Source organism: Oryctolagus cuniculus, chromosome 16 (genome assembly GCF_051225735.1).
Source record: "Oryctolagus cuniculus isolate XC-2025 breed Fujian yellow rabbit chromosome 16, ASM5122573v1, whole genome shotgun sequence".
Lineage (NCBI taxonomy): Eukaryota > Metazoa > Chordata > Mammalia > Lagomorpha > Leporidae > Oryctolagus > Oryctolagus cuniculus.
This window is the reverse complement of record NC_142882.1, coordinates 76,496,976-76,518,726: the sequence shown is the minus strand read 5'-3', so window position 1 is coordinate 76,518,726 and position 21,751 is coordinate 76,496,976. Positions and strand designations below refer to the sequence as shown.

The following is a 21,751-nucleotide window of genomic DNA, read 5'->3' as shown; positions in this document are numbered from 1 at the left end:
CTGTTGAGAGCTCGCTGTGTGCACACATACACTATAAATGAGAGATGACTGAATGACATGTGGATCCTTACCTGGGCTACTACTAGGTAATGAACAAGAACTTGGGCCATCCTCCACTGCCTTCCTGGGCCACAGCAGAGAGCTGGACTGGAAGAGGAGCAACTGGGACTAGAACCCGGGGTGCCGGTGCCGCAGGCAGAGGATTAGCCTAGTGAGCCGGGGCGCCGGCCCGCAGTATCTTTATGTTTAAATAGTGCTTCAGGACTTATGCAGCGTCTCCCAGAGAGGGAACAGTGTCCCCACCATGGACCCCAGTCACTCCTCCTCCTCCCCACTTTCCTCACTTTCCCCATGCACTGGCTACTCCTACCATTCTGACCTTGATGGAGCCTACAGCCTGTGGCTTCTAGGTTCTCCCCACGGTGGCCTCTGTACTGGGTGCTTCCAGGCGGCTCTCTGACTGGTTATGCTACACAGAAGTCTGTCTCTCGGTCACACCCCTCTTGTGGACAGGTGTGTTTTCACAGCTCCCAGGGGGAGGTAGGCATGTTGAGATTGTCTCTTCAGCACACTGGCTCCAGTGTGACCAGGAAGCAGAGCCAGGACACTCTGATTGAGTACAGCCCTGCAAATGCCTTCTCTTCTGTCTCTCCTCTCAGGAGGAAGCCAGACTCACACCTGCACTGTGCTGAACTGCACAGCCTCTGCCTTACTTCCTTCTCTCTCCCAATCAGTCTGGCACAGGTCTCCCACTTCCGGCCTTCGTGAGGATGCGGAATGGAAGTGCAGAACTCTGTTCAAGGCGGAGACAGACTGGGAACTCAGGCTGGTGTGGTTTCTGACCCAACTTGGAGCCACGGGGGTGGTTTTCCTATTATCAAAAAGCCTTGTGTTCAGCGTTTCCTTGCCTGACCAGAGCCTGTTCATCTGCTCACAAGGACTAGAATTCCCAGGACTTCGAGAGCCTTTGTCAAGAGAGAGAAACAGGATTCAGAAACACTCAAGTATAGCAAGAGGACACGCTTTTCCAGGAACAGCATAATTAATTGATTTTCATTAGACACATCAAATTCTTCCTTCTCAGTAAATCGTGAGGAAAACAGGCTGGTAGGTGGTAACATGCCCACATCATGCCAAGTCTGCGTCCTTGTGGGATACTTTAGACTCTGAAATGTGGAACCAGTGACAATTTCAATTTTATTCAAATGGGCTTGCGTGACCATTATACTGGGGTAGGTTTTCCCTAAGTATAGTGCAGTGATGCAAGACAGGCACAGTGGCCGCCTCCCCTCTCTCCCTGCACAAACAGAAGTCCCATCTCCGCAAGGCAAATGTGGTCGCTGTGATCCCTGGCTGAAGCCCGTGATCTTTATAAATTCACCTTCGTATCCAGGAGGGCTAAGAGCAACCAGAAAGGAAACGGGACTGGAAGCTACAACTATGTCAGCATGAGGCCCAAGCGCCAAGCTTCTCAAATGAACGGGGCTCCAGCCACACAGAGCATCATTATTTCCAAGTGCTCTAATTTTTCACATGATATGGTCTTCATGGCTCAAAACTAAATTACAGGTTTTTTCTTCTAATTCACCGGAAAACGTGGTTTCCATCACAGCTTCTTCCGTCCAGCGCCAAGATGCTTCTGGAAGCTTGATTTCTTCTCTGCCTCACAATCTGGTCCCCTAGTTCCTCCTTCCATGTTGTATAAGAATTTGCTTCACAGGGGACATTTCTGATTCTGCATAGCGACCTTCGTGGCGGGAAGGGAGACAGCCATGTCTTTTTTTTCTTTTTTTCTTTTTTTTTTTTTTTGACAGGTAGAGATACAGATAGTGAGAGACAGGGAGAAAGGTCTTCCTTCCGTTGGTTCACCCCCACAAATTACGGCCGGTGCTGCACCGATCCGAAGCTGGGAGCCAGGTGCTTCCTCCTGGTCTCCCATGCAGGTGCAGGGCCCAAGCACTTGGGTCATCCTCCACTGCCTTCCTGGGCCACAGCAGAGAGCTGGACTGCTGGACTGGAAGAGGAGCAACCGGGACTAGAACCCAGTGCCCATATGGGATGCCGGCACTGCAGGCGGAGGATTAACCAAGTGAGCCACGGTGCCGGCTCCCAGCCATGTCTTTTTCAAAAACAACCCCGGAGTCTCAAGAAATGAAACATTAGAAAGGCAACGTGATCCAGAATCCTATGCGTGGCCCCCGTTTTCTCTGAGAACGCCAGGAACAATGCCGGCTATGGCTCCGGTATTTATCCCCTTGACTCAGGAGTTTCATCAAATCTGAAGAACTCATAAGATAAGCAAGCATGCTTGCTTGTGAATTTCCCCCCAAATCATTCTAACCAACAAATAATCTTGGGACACTTCAGAGACTATTAAGTCTTGCATTAAAAAAAAAAAAATCAAACCCATCATCAACTTGTTGTCCATAGAAAACATGGCAGTGTATTTTTTTAACATAATGTAATTTCTGCTGTATTTTAAAGTAAAAGCATTAAATATAACTGTAATTTAATCACCTTCCTTTAATTTGAATTCACATGGTAGATACTTATAGCTACTTAAAAAATTAAGTGGCAAATGTATATGAAGAATATGTATCTTGATATTTTAATTATGCTCAATTGAATGTACTTAGATTTAAAGTGCTTTTCACAAATGACATGTGCTAAGAATATCTAATTGCACACTGACATTCTAAAATGTGTACTTACATGTGTCAAAAATAAATTAATATGAAGTTATAGAATATGACTTTTTTTTACTAAGACCCAAATACATTATTTTGAATATTTGGATACAAACAAAATGGTAACCACAAATAAGGTCTACACTAGGAAGTGCCTAATGATTTATGTTACCGTAAAATGAATATACAAGTGATGACAGTATTTAATATCTAAATGAATCAGAAAACGAAAGGCTTCTTAAGAAACCTAGGCTTCAACATAGTTTCCATCTGCTCTTAGGGACTCCAGGATCTGAGGACAAGGTGTGTGTAGCACAAGGGCTACGACTGTGCGTAAAGATCACCAGTGGAGGACAGACGGACACTCAGCAAGCAGCAGCAGATGGACTCAGGACGTGGGGCCAACAGCAGCCAACCGTGCAGAGGGGCAGCACTGGGCAGGAGGTGTAGAGGCTGCTGCTGCTGCCCCGCCCGGCAGGGAAGTGTGCTGGGCCCGGTGCCCTCCGGGAAGTCCAGCCTCCTCCCGCAGTCAGCGTGAGTCCTCACTGAAGATGAGGAAAGGACGTTTTTCTCAATCCTGGAGCTTGGGCTGGACTGCGTTCTCCAAAGCTCTCCGTGTTGAAGGATGTGCATGGACAGAGGTCCTGCCTTTAGCGAGGGAGCCATGTCCCAAGGGTAGGCCCAGATCCAGTACAGAAGGGGAGACTGGGACACGGACAACAGCCCGTGAGGGGTGAGGACGCGTGCAAGCGGAGGGGAGCGGCCTCAGGAGGAGCCACACCTTCCAAAAGCTCCGTCTGGGCCTTTTGGTCTCTGGCACTGACCGAAAGTAACTTTCTGCGTTTAAGACGCTCAATCTGCAGAATTCCGTTACGGTGACCCTGGGTACCAACACGAGGAGGATGCACATCCGTAAACGTAAAGCAATGTAGGGTTCTTCTTTGATTTGGTAGGCAAATCAGGCTCCTTAGTTAAAAAAGCAATCTACAAGTAGATTGGAGAGAGAAGAAAATAGCCTCACTACTTAACTGTTTCTACAACAGATGCCAAACTGAAACGCCCTTGTCTTGGTTTCTCAACCACGTGGTAATGCAGAAACGGGCTCCTCTGTTTATACGTTTTGCAAACATTAAGTTTCGCATTCTCAGCTTCACAGGGTTTTGATAGGCCTGCTGAAGCTGGCCAAGAAACCAAAGTAGAATCTATTTGACTGACATTAAAAAGCAATTAAGTTACAGACCTGTCAAATATGTTAACATCTGGGGTCTGACTTTTATGCATGTCTATTTTGACTACTACTACCAGAATCATTTAATGATTTACAGACTTTCAATGTCTAAAGTACCTTAACCGTATGAAAGCTGTGACCCAACCTTTCTTCAAAGTTTCATATCGTAATAAACACCTCAGCTATTTACCCAAAATCCAGAGGATGGCCCACTGTTTGAAGTATGTTGACTCAATTACTCTGAGACTTTTCCCAGAACAGGGAGGAAAAGAGACGAGAGGGATCACTGTCTGCCTCCTGAGTCGGACTTGCCCCTAAGGAGATGGCTTTTCTGGCCTTCGGGGGCAACCTGAGCCAAGGAGGCCCTAATGGCCTCAGTCTGCTCAGGCTGCGGTAATAAAGTCCCGCAGACCAGCGCTGACAACAGAGATGTTCCTTCTTGAGAATCCTGGTAGCTGGGTGTCTGGGATCCGGACGCCCGCACAATGCGGATCTGCAGAGGGCTGGCTTCGCGGTTCACAGTGCTACCTTCTTGCTGTGTGCTTGGATGGCACAAGGCACCAGGGAGCTAGCTGTGTGCCTGCATGGCAGAAGGCACCAGGGAGCTAGCTGGGGTCTCTCTGATAAAGGCACCAGGGAGCTAGCTGGGGTCTCTCTGATAAAGGCACCAGGGAGCTTGCTGGGGTCTCTCTGATAAAGGCACCAGGGAGCTAGCTGGGGTCTCTCTGATAAAGGTACTAGTCCCATTCATGGCCAGATCACCTCCCAATGCGATCCAAGCTAACAGCACCATGGCATATAAAGTAAAGTGACTTCTTTTCCTATCCAGTTCCACATCTGTCCTCATCACCAACGCCTCCTTGTCAAGCCTTTAGTCATTTAACGATGTTTCTGTAAAATATCTTAAACATCAGACGCAATGCTAGGCTCAGAACTCTGACAGTGAACCACGGCCCTGCCCTCAGCACTCACAGTCCCTGCCGGGGTCTGTGGGACACACATGGCTGTCAGCTGAGCTTTGAAGGGAGCTCTCAAGGGCAGAGCAGTGACCAGATCTGACACACAGAGCAGGTCACTGACACAGGCAAGAAGCCTTTGAGTGACAGGCCTTGGAGCAGGGAGCAAGACCTAAGTACAAATAGGAGAATCTGCGACAGTGTCTCAGGTTTAGAGGATGTACAGAAAGCTCTCAGAGTAAATATTCCAAATAATAACAATAACAATACAAGTTGAAGACCATGGAACTTACAGATGTTCCTTAAGCCACAACAGATTACAGAGACACAAGCAATAGGAACACGATGGCTTAGGACCAGGTACAATACACCTCGCTGCCTGACGCGTCACCAGGGAGCGACTTACAGAGACTTGAGTTAGCCACCTCACTGCAGATCTGTAAGTGAGGTATTGCATAGACCTGTGCAGGGTGAAAGAAAAATTCTGTCTTACGAAAGCTACACCGTGTGGCCCCGTCTCCGCAGAAAGCCCAGGAAGAGGAAGACGAATCCAGGCTTCGCCTTAGCAACCCTGATGGCCGGGGCACATGTGGTCATTCATGAGGAAATGTACCTACTGATCTGATGTGAGGGGCTCGGAAATCTCACAGGACTTCAGGCTCAGTCGCCAGGACTACGGCTCTGGGTGTGTTTCGTGATGAAAGCACCTACACTACTACACAACGCATTCTTACAATGTTCAGGGCTAGAAACAGCGCAGCAAGAGAAAGAAGTACCAAAGACATCTATAGACGGCTGAAACAAACGGCATTGTTAAGCCAGGTCGTTAGTATCTGGGTGGGGCTGTGTCAAGGCTGCTGTAAGGCCTGAAACACAAAGGCGAGGTTTGCTAACCAAATTTCTGCTCTCCATTAAATGAGACAGAAAAGTAAAGGGAGCAACGTGAGCTAATTAGCTGAGGCAGGAGCAGGGCATGGAAGGCTGGAGGGCTGTACGGTAGAGAGAGGCGGGGTGGGCGGCCAGCTAGAACACGAAGGGCATTCTTGAGCAAGGCAACCCCACAAGAAAGAGAAGAAATGGACGCGTGGAATAAAAAGAGGTGCAAGCTGCACGAGACCACGAAGCCACGTGCAGAAAATGGAGAGGAGCCCGTTCAGGAGCTGCCCCAGTTCTCAGGAGCCTCCGACTGGAGGTCATGGGTATCTGTGAGACAGCCCTTTATCTGGCTGCTGCTACGTTAGCGCAGCCCCACACCAACAGCAGACGTTGAGAAAGGACATGGGACTGCTGGGAAAAACTGTCCAAGGTGCTGGCTACGGATGCTCCCATCCCACAGCACCACTTACTGGCTCCTCCAGCGAAGTTCAGTGATTCTTTGCTATTATCCCTGCTAACCAGTAGTCAAGTCTCTTTCCCCTTGTCAGTCTGGGCCAGCCTAGCTGGCTTCCTTGACCCACAGAATGCAGTGGGAGTGATAGTCAAGGTCAGGTCATAAGAAGCTGTGTAGCTTCCGCCCAGGAGCTCCCTCTTAGAACCAAGCCAAGCTACAAGAAGTCACAGGAGCTGCTTTGGACAGCAGTCCCACCTGTGTGCAGCTGTCCGGGAGCATCACAGCCAGCCACAGGTCAGGGTCCCCCTGGATGTGCCCAGCCCTGGGCACCATCTGTCTATAAGTATATGGAGACCCCATAGGAGACCTCCCAGCCAAGCCCAGTCAATCCATAGAACCATGAGCGATGATAATAATCTATTACTGGGGGCTGGCACTGTGGCCTAGTGGGTAAAGCCACCACCTGCAGTGCTGGCATCTCATATGGGTGCCGATTCACATCCCATATGGTTCACTTCTGATGCAGCTCTCTGTTATGGCCTGGGAAAGGAGGAGAAGATGGCCTAAGTCCTTGGGTCTCTGCATCTACATGGGAAACTGGAAGAAGCTCCTGGCTCTTGGCTTTGGATGGGCCCAGCTCCAGTCACTGTGGCCATTTAGGGAGTGAACCAGCGGATGGAATACCTCTGTCTCTCCTCTCCTCTCCTCTCCTCCCCTCTCCTCCCCTCTCCTCTCCTCCCCCTCTCCTTCCCTCTCCCTCTCTCTCCCCCCTCCAACTCTGCCTTTCAAATAATACGTGAATAAATCTTTAAGAATCATCTATTATTGCTGGAAGCCACTGCTCAGGATGATCTGCCATGCAGCAGATCACTGGAACACCTCTCCTAATGATGGAGACTGCTGACATCATTCCCGCTGGAATGTGCCGTAGGACTGGGACTGATGAAATGCAAGTCGTATTGAGAAAAAGAATGCTCTGCTGCCCAGCAGAGGAGACTTCCTGGCAGGGAAATGACAAATAAGCAGACTCCCCAAGAGCCCTGGAAGTAGCGTAGGTCCACACGAACCACATCTACACTCCAATCCACCCCCTTTCCCTGGAGGTCTCTGAGGGAGAAGACATTCCTCTCCATCTGAAAAGCCCAACAAAAACATTCATTTTCATGAAGTCCAAAACACAGGTAGCACAAGTTAGACAGAAGGTGCTGGAGGAAGAGGAGGAGGAAAGCCGCACGTAAGTTGCGCTGTAATTACTTCACACATATCTTACCCCACAGAGAGCATCGCAATAACCATCCATGCAAGTCAAGTGGAGTGCAACAGCGCCAGGAGGGACAATGAAGTGGCATCTCGCTGGCCTGCACTCTGATTCAGCAACACCATGGGGCTAAACAAGTGCCCCATGACTTCAGAGGTGGGAGACACCTGGTTGGTACTTTGCTCCCAGAACCCGCCCTCTTTGGGTGACACGCTAAGGTGTGAGGGAGCCCATGCCGCCACGTCACCTGGAAAAACTGGGCTCCCAGCTGCTGGCACTTGCATGAGGGCATCTGGGACCTTGGAGCCACCCCAGCACTCCAGCTGAAGCCACGGGCAGCAGGCAGAGGGACTGCAGATGTAATCAGAAGGAACTAACTATCCATTTAGGCCATGCAGTTTTATTATACAGCAACGGAGAACTGAAAGAGAATGTTATCTCCATCTTATTTAAACTTTGAATGTATTTACTTAATTTGAAACAGAGAGAGAGAGAGAGAGAGAGAGAATTATCGACCTGCCACCCATTGGTTCACTCCCAAATGACCCCAGCACACGAGCTAGACCAGGCCAAAGACAGGAGCCAGGACTCAGAATCTCCCACGTGGGTGGCAGAGAGCAGCCGCCTTCAGCGATGACCTGCTGTCTCTCAGGGTGTGTATTAGCAGGACTCTGGACCGGAAGTGCCGATGGGACTCGTTCTCAGGCTCTGTGCTCCGGGATGCCGGCACTCCAAGTGGTGGCGTAGCCTGCTGTGCCACAAAGCCCACCCCAGGCTCGGCACCTCAAGCTACATCCCAGGCACTCTCGTGTTTGCATCTTGTTGTTTTCCCAAAGTTCTCAAAATAAAAATTCACGTGTGGAACGGAACGTAAAATGACGAGTAACAGACTCCCTCTCACAAAGGCACTGCCGCGTGGCCTGTGGAGGGGCATGGGGACGTCACGCACACGCGGGTCACGCATGGCCCAGGGGCAGGCAGCGGCAGCAGCGAAGTTTACTCTTCATTCAAATTAAGCTTCCCGAGGGTGGCTTCCCACAGTCCCTTTCAGAATCCGCGGTGCAGTTGTTTATCCCACTTCAACATAAACTCTCCTACAGACCAGCCAGGTCTACACATGCACACGTGTGTGCACACACATCACCGTGGGGAAATACCATGGAACCAGTTATCAACGGCCTGAAGTTCAAGGTACACAGATTATTACAGAATACCACTATTTTCTATTGGTATTTAAATGGATTTTTTTCTTTTTTTTACTAAATATGAGCTTTATAATACAGAGGTTCATACTTCCTGGTGTATGTTTTCAAGTGAATATCAGACTTACTTTCATGCTAAATGCATGGGTATTTCTTCCTTGAAACCAGTTGGCACCATTTGTGTTTGCCTGCCTGGTGCCTTCCTTAAATCCAAGGTTCAAAAGCTGAAGATCCCAGACTCCCCAGGACCCACTGCCCGCACCACCAGATGCACAGTGGACAGGCACTCGCTGTTTTGTGCCATGAATGAGAAGCCCAGAGATTAGGCTTCCTTCCGTCAGTTACTTTTCTCCCCTTAAAGTAGCAGTGACAAAGCAACAGCAACAACGCACTCAGAAACTGTCAGGTGACCGGAATCTAACTGGAAGTGGGTCTTGGTCACAACCCCTCCCTCCTTGGCCGCATCACAGGGAGCCTGCACCGTCTGCACCACATCCCCTCACAAGGGCTGAGCAGCTGCCCCGAGAAGGGGAGGCTGGAAGAAACGCACGGTGGACAGAACTGCCGCACAGGAGGCCTGGGGCTCCGGGGCTCTACCAGAGCTCCGACGGAGTCTCACGTAGAAAGCAGGAAACCACCCGGCGGAGGGCACACAGACCCCACGAATTCATCCAGGCCCAGAGTCTACAAATCCCAGTCTCGAGACCTAGTTCAGTTTTCGACTGTGCTGGGTACATCCCTGCTGGGAACTCCGAATCTATAAAACATGCTCACAAAACAAAAGTCAGATTTTTAACAGAGCCCTAAACTAAAACTAATCTAAAGGTGAAAAAAATGAGTTTAAAAATAAACTTGACTCCACCCTTCTACAGAAGTCAATGAAACTGAAGAGCATGGCTGAATCCCTCCAGTTGCAGGCCTTACAAACAGTAAATGATGGAATGGGCACGTTGCTTTCATTTTCCGTGCCAGTGATTTTTCCCTCCAACTTTACTATTATTTTCATTTTTGAAAAACATATTTATGGGACAAAGATCTGCCTGCATGTTTTCCCTGTCTTTGTAGCAAACAGATTACAAAACAGAAAAAGCCTTGTTCAAAGCAATGTGCGCAGCTTCGGTTACAGGTCCAGGAGTCAGCCATGTGCACCGGTTCGCAGTAATAATGAAGCCAGGGTGCTCCCCTAGGACTTAAAAGTCAACGCCTGGCGATGCTTGGGTGAACTAGAACAGGAACTGCTCATGCGACAGCCTCACAGGACCCTTTGTATCCCTAATTGGACAGACGAGGCCGTGGGGCTCACGACCACTTTCAAAGGCGTGCGACCTCTGCTGCTTGAATCACACACACGCTGAAGACGGAGTCACCCACCCTTCCCACCCAGAGATGCGAAGGAGCCTGGGGTGCTTGCTGCTACCTACGGGATTGCTCACCTGAAAATAAACCCCTACTTGTTGAAGCGGGGACGGGGGAAGGTGAGGAGGACCTTGTCTGTCGACCGCCTTTGAGATGAAGGGTGGCAAACTCATCTCGCAGATATTTTAAGTCGCTGCAGAGTCCAGGCGGCTCCAATCTTAAGCCTGTGTTTAGAGCAGGCTTGAAAGGGGGCTCCACTTCTGATGCCAACCCGTGCTGGCGTTTGAAATGGGCGACCGCACTCGCGCAAACAAGACCACCTACCGATGGCACTGCCACCGTGCCTGCCCCGGCCCATCTCCCCAGCACCCGGAGGCTTGTGCAGGCAGCACGCTTAATCAGCCTCCAGGCACCATGCCACGAGGGATGCCAGACTCGCCAGGAGCGCCACAGAATCCGTTTCACGCTTCTAAATCCGTCCCGAGATCCCTAATTACGTCTTGTTAGCATGTTTGCAACCCAAGTTGAAACGAGGACAGAAACTCCATCTGACCCAGCGCAGTGCCCGCTGACTTGAGCCCCTTGTCGCGGCTGGAAGGACTGGGTGAGACTCGGCCCTCGGGTGCGCCTGCTTAAAGTGAGCAAACCCGGCTTCACAAAGGGAAACCTCAGAGGCGGGAGGAATCGCGCTCCTGGGGAGAGCACCTTCTGCAGCTCCTACGGCTTCTCTCTGGTTACTAGGGACCGCCCCTGTCGCTATGCTGAAGGCTGCTCGAGTTACAGAACAAGGGGATCCTACCTGGCCATCTCGGTCAGGTCAGTGATCAAACAGAGATCAGGCAGCCGCCAAATTCCAGCCATCCCAAAAGAATGACCAGGAGCGGGGACTTCTCTGCTCCCGCCACGGTCCCGGCACCAGTGTTCCGAGTCAGGGAGGACAAACAGCTCCTTCCACGCAAGCATTCATCCCTCTCAGCTGTTTGTGTGACTTCCAAACGCAATGATGCTCGAGAAAAGACTTATTTTATGACTCACATCTCCTGCCCAGAACAAGCTCATCTTTTTCAAAAGTAACTACATCTTTCTTATAAAAATAGCCATACACATTTCAATGGAGAAATAGAGCAGTATCAGATTGCCTGAATGATCAAAGCCTGTTTATTTACCCACCCTTATCTTTAAATAGCACCAGGCTTTGTATAAGGGTTTAACTTATTTCAGTCTTTACATTCTCATAAGCACACTGGTACTTGAGAGAAAACAAGACACAGGGCTTCGCTGAGCTTCGGGACAAGGAGCAGTGGCTCATCCACGACAAGGAGCCGGCACTCCAGGCACTTCTGACAATGCACAGTGCCCTTGGCCAGCTGCTCCCAGAAGCACCAGGAGCTAGCGGGGCACTGCCACCTGTCATATACAAAGCCAGGCAGAGCATTACAGCCGCAGGCTTCCAACTGCAGACTGCAGGGCCTGACCCCGCACAGGGTGGCTCGAGGGAAGAACGTACTAGAAATGAACTTCAGGAAAGACCAGCACAGATTTTTCCAAGGCCAGACATTCCTGCCACACATGACTTCCGCAGCCAAGCCCACCACAAGCGAGAATGCAGTCAACAGGCATGACGGAACAGGCAGGAAGATCAGAAACAGTTACCCTTCCGTCTCGGGAACGCTTGGCCTGCCTAGGAGAAGCCGAGGGGCCCTAGGACACTGGGCTCTGGTGCGGGATCTGTGGTTAAACAGAAGCCTTAGTCCTCAGCTGTGCACCATGGGAGAGTGGGGTGCAGCGAAACAAGTCTTTCCAGGGTGGAGATTGACAAAAGGTACTTACACAGCCTCCGGCCAGGATTTCTGCTGCAAGTGGGACCGAGCCATCTTTGTGCATAAATTTATCCCTCACAAAATCATTCACCTTGAAGAGAAATATTTATAGAAGGTGATGAGAAATATAAAGAAAGTCATTAAACACGCATAAATATGCAACTGTCAATATCTGTTATTTCTGTCTACGGAAGGAATCATGGACTACGTAACTTAAGACCTTCAAATAGTTTGAGAAGATTCACAGTAAGAAACATAACGTTCCTAAAATAGGAAAAGTATCCGGCCTCTCGTGTGTTTCAGGGAGAAAAACTAGGAGACAAATGGCCCGTAAGTCAAACATTTAAATATGTTCTCTACTTACAAAAGCACACGGAGTGAGCCATACTGACAAGAGGGAGAAAATGCATTTTATGACTTAGGAACTGCTTTATAAAGTTTAATTAACAATCCATTTCGAGTCTTCTAACGATTTCATCTACAACAGTACGCATCGAGACAAATCTGCATGAGCACATGTAACAGCCAGGTAGAAATTCAGTATCTAAAAGTCCCTCAAGGATTCTTAAAGAACATCAGCTACATTAATTAATTAAATATAATATTCTCAGAATGGTTTGTACTGCAAGCCACTTTAAGGAGCAAACATGCTGCTTCTGGACGATTCTGACCAGAGACAAACATGAGCTGTCTCAAGGTCACATAACACAATGGCACAAGGAGGGTTCCAGGGACCAATGTAGAACAGAAGTGGAACCTTCTGGTGGTGTTTTGGCCTTTGATGTCTACATACAGTATCTACCCATTCCACAGAGAGTTAAACCGAGGACCAACCACCTGCCAAATGTGAGCCAGGAGCTGGGCAGTTACCTGAGGAAGCATCGAGGAGAACCCAGCTCCCTCGTCACCTGACCTTCCTGAGTACTTAGAGAACACCCCCAAACAGACATTCTACTAACAGCAGGTGCCACATGCTTCGGAGTGGGAAAACCTGCCTGCAGTTCTCCCCCTCAGGATCTCCGTGAACACGGGGAGGCTACTTAAACTCCACGGGCCGACTCCCCTCTCCTGTAATCTGGGGGTCTTAACTGTGCATGCGATTAAAGCGCTGAGCGACAACAGACATCAAGCGCCTCACGTGGCCGGCACCGCAGGAGATCCTGCTGTGGCTGCTGTCGCGGCGGTGCTGGTGAGGACGACAGCAGCAGCCGCCACCCATCTCCTTCAAGTTTACCAACACACTTTGGGGGTGGGGTGGGGAAGAATCCAGAAGCTGTTGTGTGGTGAGTGTCCCTACCTTCCAATTAGTGAGCACCGCCAAAAAAATGGAAACCCGCTGCTTCCCCTGAGAACACATGTGAGGTGCCCGGCTCTGTGCTGACCCCTGGTGAGAAGGTGCCCGGCTCTGTGCTGACCCCCGGTGAGAAGGTGCCCGGCTCTGTGCTGACCCCCGATGAGAAGGTGCCCGGCTCTGTGCTGACCCCCGATGAGAAGGTGCCCGGCTCTGTGCTGACCCCCCCAGTGAGAAGCGCCAACTCAGGAGACTTACTGTAAGTTTTATGGCCTTCTCTGGGGCAACTCCCAACAACTGTGGCAACAGACCTAAAAATCAACAGAGAGAAGAAATATATTAAATAAATTAGCATTAACTAAACAAATCAACAGCTCTACCGAGGGGATCACCACTTAAAAACTGGGGCAATCTTTGCTGCCATCTTCTGCTATTGCCTTTGATGAGAAGACTTGGGACGGAATGTTTGAGCACTAACTGCTAACGGCCACATCAGACCCAGCAAACTCCCCTCTCGCATTCTACATCATTTGCACGTTGGGTAATCTGCAGTGTTAGTGACGGAGGACATCTCACTGTTGCACTCGTGGGCTCATTTCCCTCCCGCCTCCTGAAAGTGGACTCCCTCTACATACACACACATTCCCGACGCTCTTCTCTTCCCTCCACTCAGCCATCGCAACTCGGCGATAAGCACAGGACAAGTGAGTGTCCTGCTCACGCTGGTCTCACCTGGAGGAAGGGCAGGCTGCCAGGGAAGCGACAACCAGGGCGGACTGCACTCCCAGGGTGGGAGCAGACCGGGCAGGGAAGCAGAAGCGGGGCAGGGCCGCTGTGCTCCCAAAGGAGGCGTCCATGAGCCTGTGCCACAGGAAGTGCACACGGGGAGAGTGGCACGCGCCAGACACTGCAGCCACGCAGCAGGCCAGGGTCCTCGGCCCAGCTAATTTGAAGTCAGCTGGAGGGAGGCGGAGGGCAGTTTTGCAGGAGAGTGCTGTGCTAATTCATATACATGAAGTCTGTTCATGTTCAGTACAGGTGCCAACTTTTTCCTGAATGCTTTTTAAGAAATTTTATTTATTTTTATTTTATCCAAAAGGCAGACAGTGTGAGAGAAAGACAAATGGATCTTCCATCTGCTGGTTTACTCCCTCAAATGGCCACAACAGCCAGCATGGGCCAGGCTGAAGCTAGAAGCCCAGAGCTCCATTTGGGCCTCCCACGGGGGTGGCAGGGGTCCAGGCACCTACGCCATCTGCTTCTTGGGTGCCCACCAGGATGAAGCTGGACCAGAAGTGGAGAAGCCAGGACCTGAACCAGGTACTCCAACATGGGCTGCAGGCGTCCCAGGTGGCAACTTCAGCTGCTGTGCCGAACGCTCACCTCTAATTCATGCTTTTCAAAAGACCACCCTGACTGCTGTGTGCATGCACACAGGGGACTGGGCGAGAAGCAACGCCGGGTCTGACTGCTACCGCTCAGCTCTTTGCAGGAAGGGGCGGCTTGTGCAGAGCACCAGGCCTGGGGAGGAGGGGGAAGGGCTCTGTGTGGGACCACGCGAGCTGCAGGACACAGGGAGCAGCGGGGCTTCTGCCAGCCGAGGGCCATTTCAGGAGAGCAGTTACAGAACAAGTGGGCCCACCTATCCGAGCTCAGACACACTTTCATTCTCTTTTGTTCCAAGAATGGAAATAGAAGAAAAATCAAAGGCAAATGCCTTGTGTCGGACACACAGGAGGCTAACCCTGAGCGTGAGAACTGTGTACGGGTCACGCTGCCGTCCGGGAGGGACACTGTATTATCTCATTTAATCCTCATACACACCCCGCTGAGAGGAAACAAGGAGCACGGAGATTATATCATCTAAGTTACTCAGAAGCTAAGTGGTGAGCATAGGGTTCAGATCTAAATCCTCTTGAGGCCTCAGAGAGCGGGTGGCTCTGTCTGCACTTCACATGCAAATGTGTGCCTGCATCTCCCACACAGACACACGTGACCACTGCCTGGGTCCTGCCAACTTCTGAGCAACCTGAGCCGTACAGCCCAGGACCGACGTGGGGCTGCCCAGCCAGAATCCCTCTCCAGAACACAACTGGCAGCAGACGGAGCCTGCGGGCACCGAGGCGCAAGACGTAGAGGTGCTGTGGGTGGAGAAGGCGAAGTGGCTGGTTGGAAGCCACGCTTGTGCCCATGTCACTAGGAAGCAAGCACCATACACAAGCCTGGGTGGGCGGAAGGAGAGACCATGGAGAGAGAACACCCACGGGGCGTGGCAGGCAGAGCCAGCCCTGACCACCTTCCAGGCCCAGTGGCAACCCCTGTCCTAGGATCCCTACGGGATTCCTGCCTTGGTTCTCTCACGGGGGCACTCTTTCCAGAAGCACCCCCACGCGATGCTCTCCCCAGCCTGAGTGGGGGTGAGCTCTTCACGGTCTTGGTGAACCGGAGCAGCAAAGGCAGAGGAGATGGGAACAGGAAGCCATGGGGCAAAGCCAGTGCCGTTGCTCAAAGCACGCATGCTCACCTCCTAACAATCTTTTCAGATGCCTATAAATGAGAAAGTTAGTACCCCATGAAAGTACATGGATTTCTATTGGTAAAACAGGGGCATAAGGACTGGGCTCTCAGCCTAGTAGTTACGATGCTGTGTTCCACACCACAGTGCCTGGGTTCGAGTCTCAGCTCTGCCCCTGGAGACCCTGGGAGGCAGCAGCGATGGCTCGGTGCCTAGTCCCTGGAGCCACGAGGAGACCTGGACTGCACTCCTAGCTTGTGCTTTAGCCTGGCCCAGCCCTGGCTGTTGCGGGCATTTAAGGAGTGAACCAGTAGATAGGAGATCGTTTTCTGTCAATGCCTCTCAAATAAATTTATCTAAAAAAAAAAAAATACGGGCATAAGCTGTTTAAACTGCATCTTAACATCTGAATCTCTATTTCACTCACTGTATTCAGGTCAAGTACCAAAATGTTTAGTTAAATATTTACTTGCTAGATGTATTTTTCTCATCATTAAATTGTAGACCAAAACTGTGGATATGTTGAAAGCACTGTGATTTAAATGATGATCCCTTGTCTCCATAACCACCCCATGACAGTCTTTTTAAATGGCTAATAAAAAACAGCCCACAGAGCCACATGCCTGCAGCGCTGGATACAATCACTTCAGCCAGCCTTTCGAGAAATTGAGATTTGTCTTTCTCGCCATAAATTTAGAAATGCATCGCGAACAGCAGAAGGCAAAAGAGCAAACTGTGCATTGAAGATAAAGAGAGGGCAGCATACATGTGTCTGTTCAGCAAGCACACCACGCCTTGCATGTGCCTGGACTGGCACGGTGGGACGGACACAGCAAGGCCTGTGCCTCTGGCTCAGTCCAGGAAAGGGGACCCAGCGCCTGACAACCAGTGGGATCTGAGTTCCAGAGCCGGGGGTGTCAAGGCCTGGAGGGAGGCGGGAAGCACGGAGGAGGAGGGGAGATGTGGCGGGCTTTCAGGTAAGCAGGGGCTCACTGGAGAAGGGACCGGCTCGAACGGAGGGAGCGTGATGCAGGCAGAGGGGACGGGGTGTGCAAAGGCCCTACGGCTTCCAGGCTAGGGGTGGGGCAAGGCTACTGGAGCCTGCGGATGGGTCTCGGAAGACCCAATAAATACCAACAGTGCTGATAATGAAGACTGCCAATACCTGGAGCGCTTAACACACGTCAGGCCTGCTCTGTGTTCTGTGTGAATTAACACAGTTCATTCACACAACCACCTTACTCAGGCAATGCTATTTTCACCTCCATCACTCACTACAGAAACTAAAGCTGACTTCAAAGAAGCTGCCTGAGCCCAGTTCAGCACGGGTGGTCTGGCCCCAGCATCTGTGTTCTTGCCTGGGGCACTGCACCACGTCTCTCCCCAGACACACTCAGGAACAGGGACCAAGTTCTGGGTATTAATGAAGCAGCTTTTAAAGTGAAGCACAAAGGAGCTGGTGTCTGCGAAGCCAGCATCCCATATGGGTGCTTGTTCAAGTCCTGGCTGCTCCACGTCTGATCCAGCTCCCTGCTAATGTGCTTGGGCCCTTGCAGCCATATGGGAGACCTGGATAGAGTTTCAGGCTTCTGGCTTCCTCTTGGCCCAGCTCTGGCTGTTGTGGCCATTTGGGGAATGAACCAGCAGGTGGAAGATCTCTTTCTGGTTCTCTCTCTAACTCTGCCTTTCAAATAAATAAGTAAATCTTAAATAAATAAATAAAGTAAAATGTAAGTGGGCCAGCATTGTGGTACAATGGGTTAAACCACTGGTTGGGACACCAGTATTCCCTATCTGAATGTCCTGGATACTCTGCTTCCAATTCAGCTTCCTGCTATTGTGCCTGACAAAGCAACAGGTGAGGGACCAAGTACTTTGCCCCTGCCATCCACGTGGGAGACCCAGATGGAATTCTTGGTTCCTGGCTTCAGCCTGGCCCAGATGTTACAGTTATTTGGGGAATGAACCATGGGTGAAAGATCTCTCTGTCACTCGCTATTCCAAAGAATCAGGCCAGATGTTGGCATCTGGGGTTAATGGATGGCTAGGGTGGAGAACACAGGTTGCTGCGGGCTATAATCTGACTCCCTTCAGACCAGCACCCTACTGCCTCAACACCACCGGTCTGGGGCAGATACTCTTTGGAAGGGGTCCCCAGCTGGGGGACAATGAACCATCACAGAGGTGGGAGTTCCAGGAGCCTGATCTCATGGGGAGACGGGGAACAGGGCTCCGCACGGCCTCGGTAACTGAGAGCCGCCAGTGTGGGGAAGGCATTGCCTGCACGCACGTGGGAGAGTCAGGTGCGAGTGTGCTTGGCGTCTGCGTATCTTAGCACAGCGCTCGGGCTTGCACTGCAGGAGGAGATGTTTCTTCTGGGTCCTGGGGAATCATTTCGACCGTTCATAACACAGAAGGGATGTGCGTGTTGCTTCTAACCTGACAGGACAGCATTCGGTTTCCCAGCAGCCTCAAGCGAGATTTATGAGTGTGGTTAGTTTTCTCTTCTTCCCGCTTTCGCTCGGCTCCATCAGCACATATGGCAATGCTTCCCTGGCAGACCCGACTCTACCAGAGGGCTGCTAATGCGAGAAAAGATTTACAGGCCGTGCTATTAATTCTGTATTTTGTCTTCAAATTCCATGGGCCGGAGGTATAAATCACACCATCCCTTCTGATCCCAGTGCCTTCTGCAACCCAAGGAGACCCGGGCAGGAGCCGCAGATGGAAGCTTCACGCAGCACCCCCGGGGGCGGCCCCCTGAGCAACGCACCAGATGAGTGGCTGACGGTGCTGCCCTACAGCTGAGAACCCCCCAGAACTAGCGTTCCAGAACTACAGGGTTGGGGGGGGGGACTATGAAAGGAATGCAATACAAAGGCCAACTTAATCAGAGCTACTTCTGTTGCGTTCATCAGGAAAAAGGAGCAGCTTGAGGCAGGGGCTTCGGCGGGAGCAGGCCTGGGATGGCATCTCAGTGACACTGGGTAAGTCACTCTGCATTCTCAGGCTCACTGGTAAAACAAGATGCTAACTGGAGGCCTCTGAAGGCACTTGGAAACTTTGTGGAAAATAAATGCTATCCAAAAATCTGGGCATGGATTCCGACCCCCCCTTTTTTTTTTTTTTTTGAGGTACCAAAATAAATTCATTTTTTAATTCCATCTTCCACAAACTTTGTGAATTACCCTCGTATTTGGATAATTCGATGAGAAAATGAATACAGGTTATCAGATCTTCACCAAGTACGTCCTACACGCAGAAAGTGCAGTGCCTCGAGGGGGTTCACTCTGAACGACGTTCACGGCCAGGATCAGGGAAGGAGCGCGACGCTGTCCCTGCGCCACAGGGCCCGTCCTTGACACTGGGCCCGTCCTTGACACTGGCCCGTCTGTGGGAGGGCTCTTCAGCTCTGACGGTGCCTGGGGGCCTCGCTCACTTCAGACAGAGATGAGGAAATAGCGCGGATGAAACAATGTGTTTTTCAAGCATTTCTTAGGCTAAAACAAGCTTTCTTTAGTTGAAGTGAAACACTGTCCAACCTCTGCTGATCAGCGACTTCTCCCAGTGTGATGTCTCCTGGGTGGTGGGGGAGAGCTGAGTGATCCGAGGGCAGGCCCTGCGGCCAGGCTGCTGGGTTGGCTTCTCACTTGGCCACTGGCGGGGGGATATAACCTCTCCCTACCTCAGTCTCCACAGCTGCAGAGCGGGCCTAGTTGTGGCCCCATCTTCATGGGGTAATGGAGCAGATGCGTCCAAATACGCAAAGCCCTCAGACCGGTGCCAAGCACACGGCAGGTGCTACAGGGAAGGGTTTTGTAGCTGTTTACTGTATATTACATTTGGTCACCATATTCTTCCTTCTCTCCCTTCATGGAAACCAGAGTGAGAAAGGGGGAGCAGTGTGGTGGTCACCCCTGGTAACACAGCGTGAGGCAGCGGCACGCAGGTCTGCCTCTGCTCCCAGACCAACACTCCGTGCCCTTGGGCTCAGCCTGCCCCGCCCGCCAGTGGATTTAGTGCTCCTGCTTACTCTTCAGCCCTAGACGGTTCTGGAAATTTCCTCTGGGCCCCTGTTCATGCTGGCCCCGCACCTGGCACAGACCGGCCCTTTCACATGGCAAAAGCAACGTGGTCATGCAGCAGATGTCCATGTTGCACCTGCCAGTCCCCAGGTAGCGCACTGAACGCCAGGGCCGCGTGTGTGCAGGTGACGGCCTGGTGAGCCGGTGAGTGACGGGAGACACTGGTGAGCAGGCTCAGGGACAGCAGTGGCCAGTAGCAGGATGATCTTCTAAGGGTCACTGTGAAGATGAACTGACTCACACATGTTGTCCGGAGCAGGTACATCCGTCGCTCAGAAAGGCCAGGCGGGGCAACACGGGCACGGCTTGAGGTCAAGTGGCCTCCTACAGGGAAGAACTGGACAACAAAGGCAACCCTGCAGCTGCAGGTGAACACCAAGCTCAGGCCTGGCCGGGCCAACGCTGACCAAGTAGCTCAGAGCATACAATGGAGGTTCAGGCTTCCGGAGCATGGCCAAGCAGTGGAGTTTGGCCAAGGACATTTATCCCTCACATGCCCCCTTCCCGGAACCAATGCCAGAGCAGCACACAGGTGCCACGGGGTGGTCACCCCTGCGATGGCAAATGCTCGCCCTGCTGACCTCACCGCCGAGGCTGCTGCCCTTGCCCTGGCCTACCCTGGACAGCTGCCTTGCTGCCTTCTCCCAGGAGCTATCCGCACAGCGTGTGCCCTGCCTCACGGCCGTTATCCTTGCTCCAGTCTCCGCGGCCTGCTCTCTGCGCTGGCTCAAGCTCTCTTTCCCATCCCCATATCCCTCGGCTTCTGGCTCAGACGGCCCCAGGCACGCACTGTTTCCACCTGCCCAGCCACACGACCCCCCTCTCAGAGCCCCAGCACAGCCGTGCAGTCCTCCCAGAGCGGGGCTGCGCCGTGAGCTGGGGAAGGTGCAGAGGGCAGGTCACCTGGGCCAAGCGCGTCACCCTATTTCAAGCACCACCTGCTAGCACGGATGCACCTCGGGACGCCCTTGGGAGGCTGTGTGTCACAGCAACCAACGAATCGTCCAGATGACGTCTGGAAAAAGCCCAGTTCCCCGACTCCTTGATGCCGGGCTCTGCAGAAGCAGAGGTCACCGGGAAGAAGGACCCCATCCTCTCTCGGGTCTTCGGTTGAGCACGTGACAACTTGCAGGGTCATGGCCATCTGTGCTTGTGTCTACGCTATCTCCCCAGTGCTGAGGCTGAACCAGTTTCCTTGTTCCTGTCTCAGCAATGGCAGTAGCTGGGTATAAATGATCACTCTTGAGGCCGGAACTAATTCATCCAGTGAATTCTTGTCTTTCCCAATTTTCTCAGTTCACACTGTTCTTGCCTGGGGCTCTCAGGTCGCCAGCAACACTCTGGCCGGCCTGGTTTGCAGGCTGTCATTTCTGTCTCAGGTTACACTGTAGGTTTCTGGAGACCTAGAAACCCAGCGCAGGTTCTGTCCAAGATTTCTTTTTTTAATTATTAATTTTCATTTTTTAAAATTTACAGTGCAGAGATAGAGAAACAGGCAGAGGTCTCCCACCCGCTGGTTCACTCCTCAAATTCCCCCAACAGCTGGGGCTGGGAGCACAGAACTCCATCGGTGTCTCCCACATGGGTGGCAAAGAAGCAAGTACTTGAAATAGCACCTGCTGCCCCCCGGGGCGTGCATCAGCAGGAAGTGGGGTTACCGGGACTAGACTCAGGCACTCTAATATGAGACGTGGGTGTCCTAAGCAATGTCTTAGCCACTGTGCCAAACACCAGCACCTTTCAAGGCCTTGGCTCATTTTTGCTTGATTTCCTATAACCAGTTATCTTGCCTCTTGATCTTTTTCACAGTTTAACACTCCGCGTGCAGAAGCTGGCCAAGAAAATCTGACTTAAACTACTCTCATTCAGAGGCCACAATGGAACTTGGGGCAGTTCGTGGATTCACTGTGGTTTGTTTGTGCCAAGATGCGTGTGCCCATAAAGTAGAACAAAGTCACGAAACGCCATCATTTTACTTTCGCGCTAGGTACTTCAAATCTGTTTCTAACCACAGCATTGGGCA

General features: G+C 51.5%; 1 protein-coding gene across 11 annotated transcripts in view; it reads right to left on the bottom strand.

Moving 5' to 3' along the window:
* Positions 1 to 21,751, bottom strand: part of SLC25A13 (solute carrier family 25 member 13) — a 185,855-nt gene that overhangs the window by 35,910 nt on the left and 128,194 nt on the right. For 6 of the 11 annotated variants that reach the window (XM_051852956.3, XM_051852957.3, XM_070059811.2 and 3 more), the window contains 2 exons: positions 13,387 to 13,439; positions 11,848 to 11,928 (listed from right to left, as the gene is read on the bottom strand). In XM_051852956.3, coding sequence (XP_051708916.3) covers positions 11,848 to 11,928; positions 13,387 to 13,439 — 134 coding nt within the window. Of the gene's footprint in view, positions 1 to 8,701; positions 11,746 to 11,847; positions 11,929 to 13,386; positions 13,440 to 21,751 lie in introns of those variants that run through there. The other 5 variants (XM_089315712.1, XM_089315713.1, XM_089315714.1 and 2 more) reach the window with 2 other exon arrangements.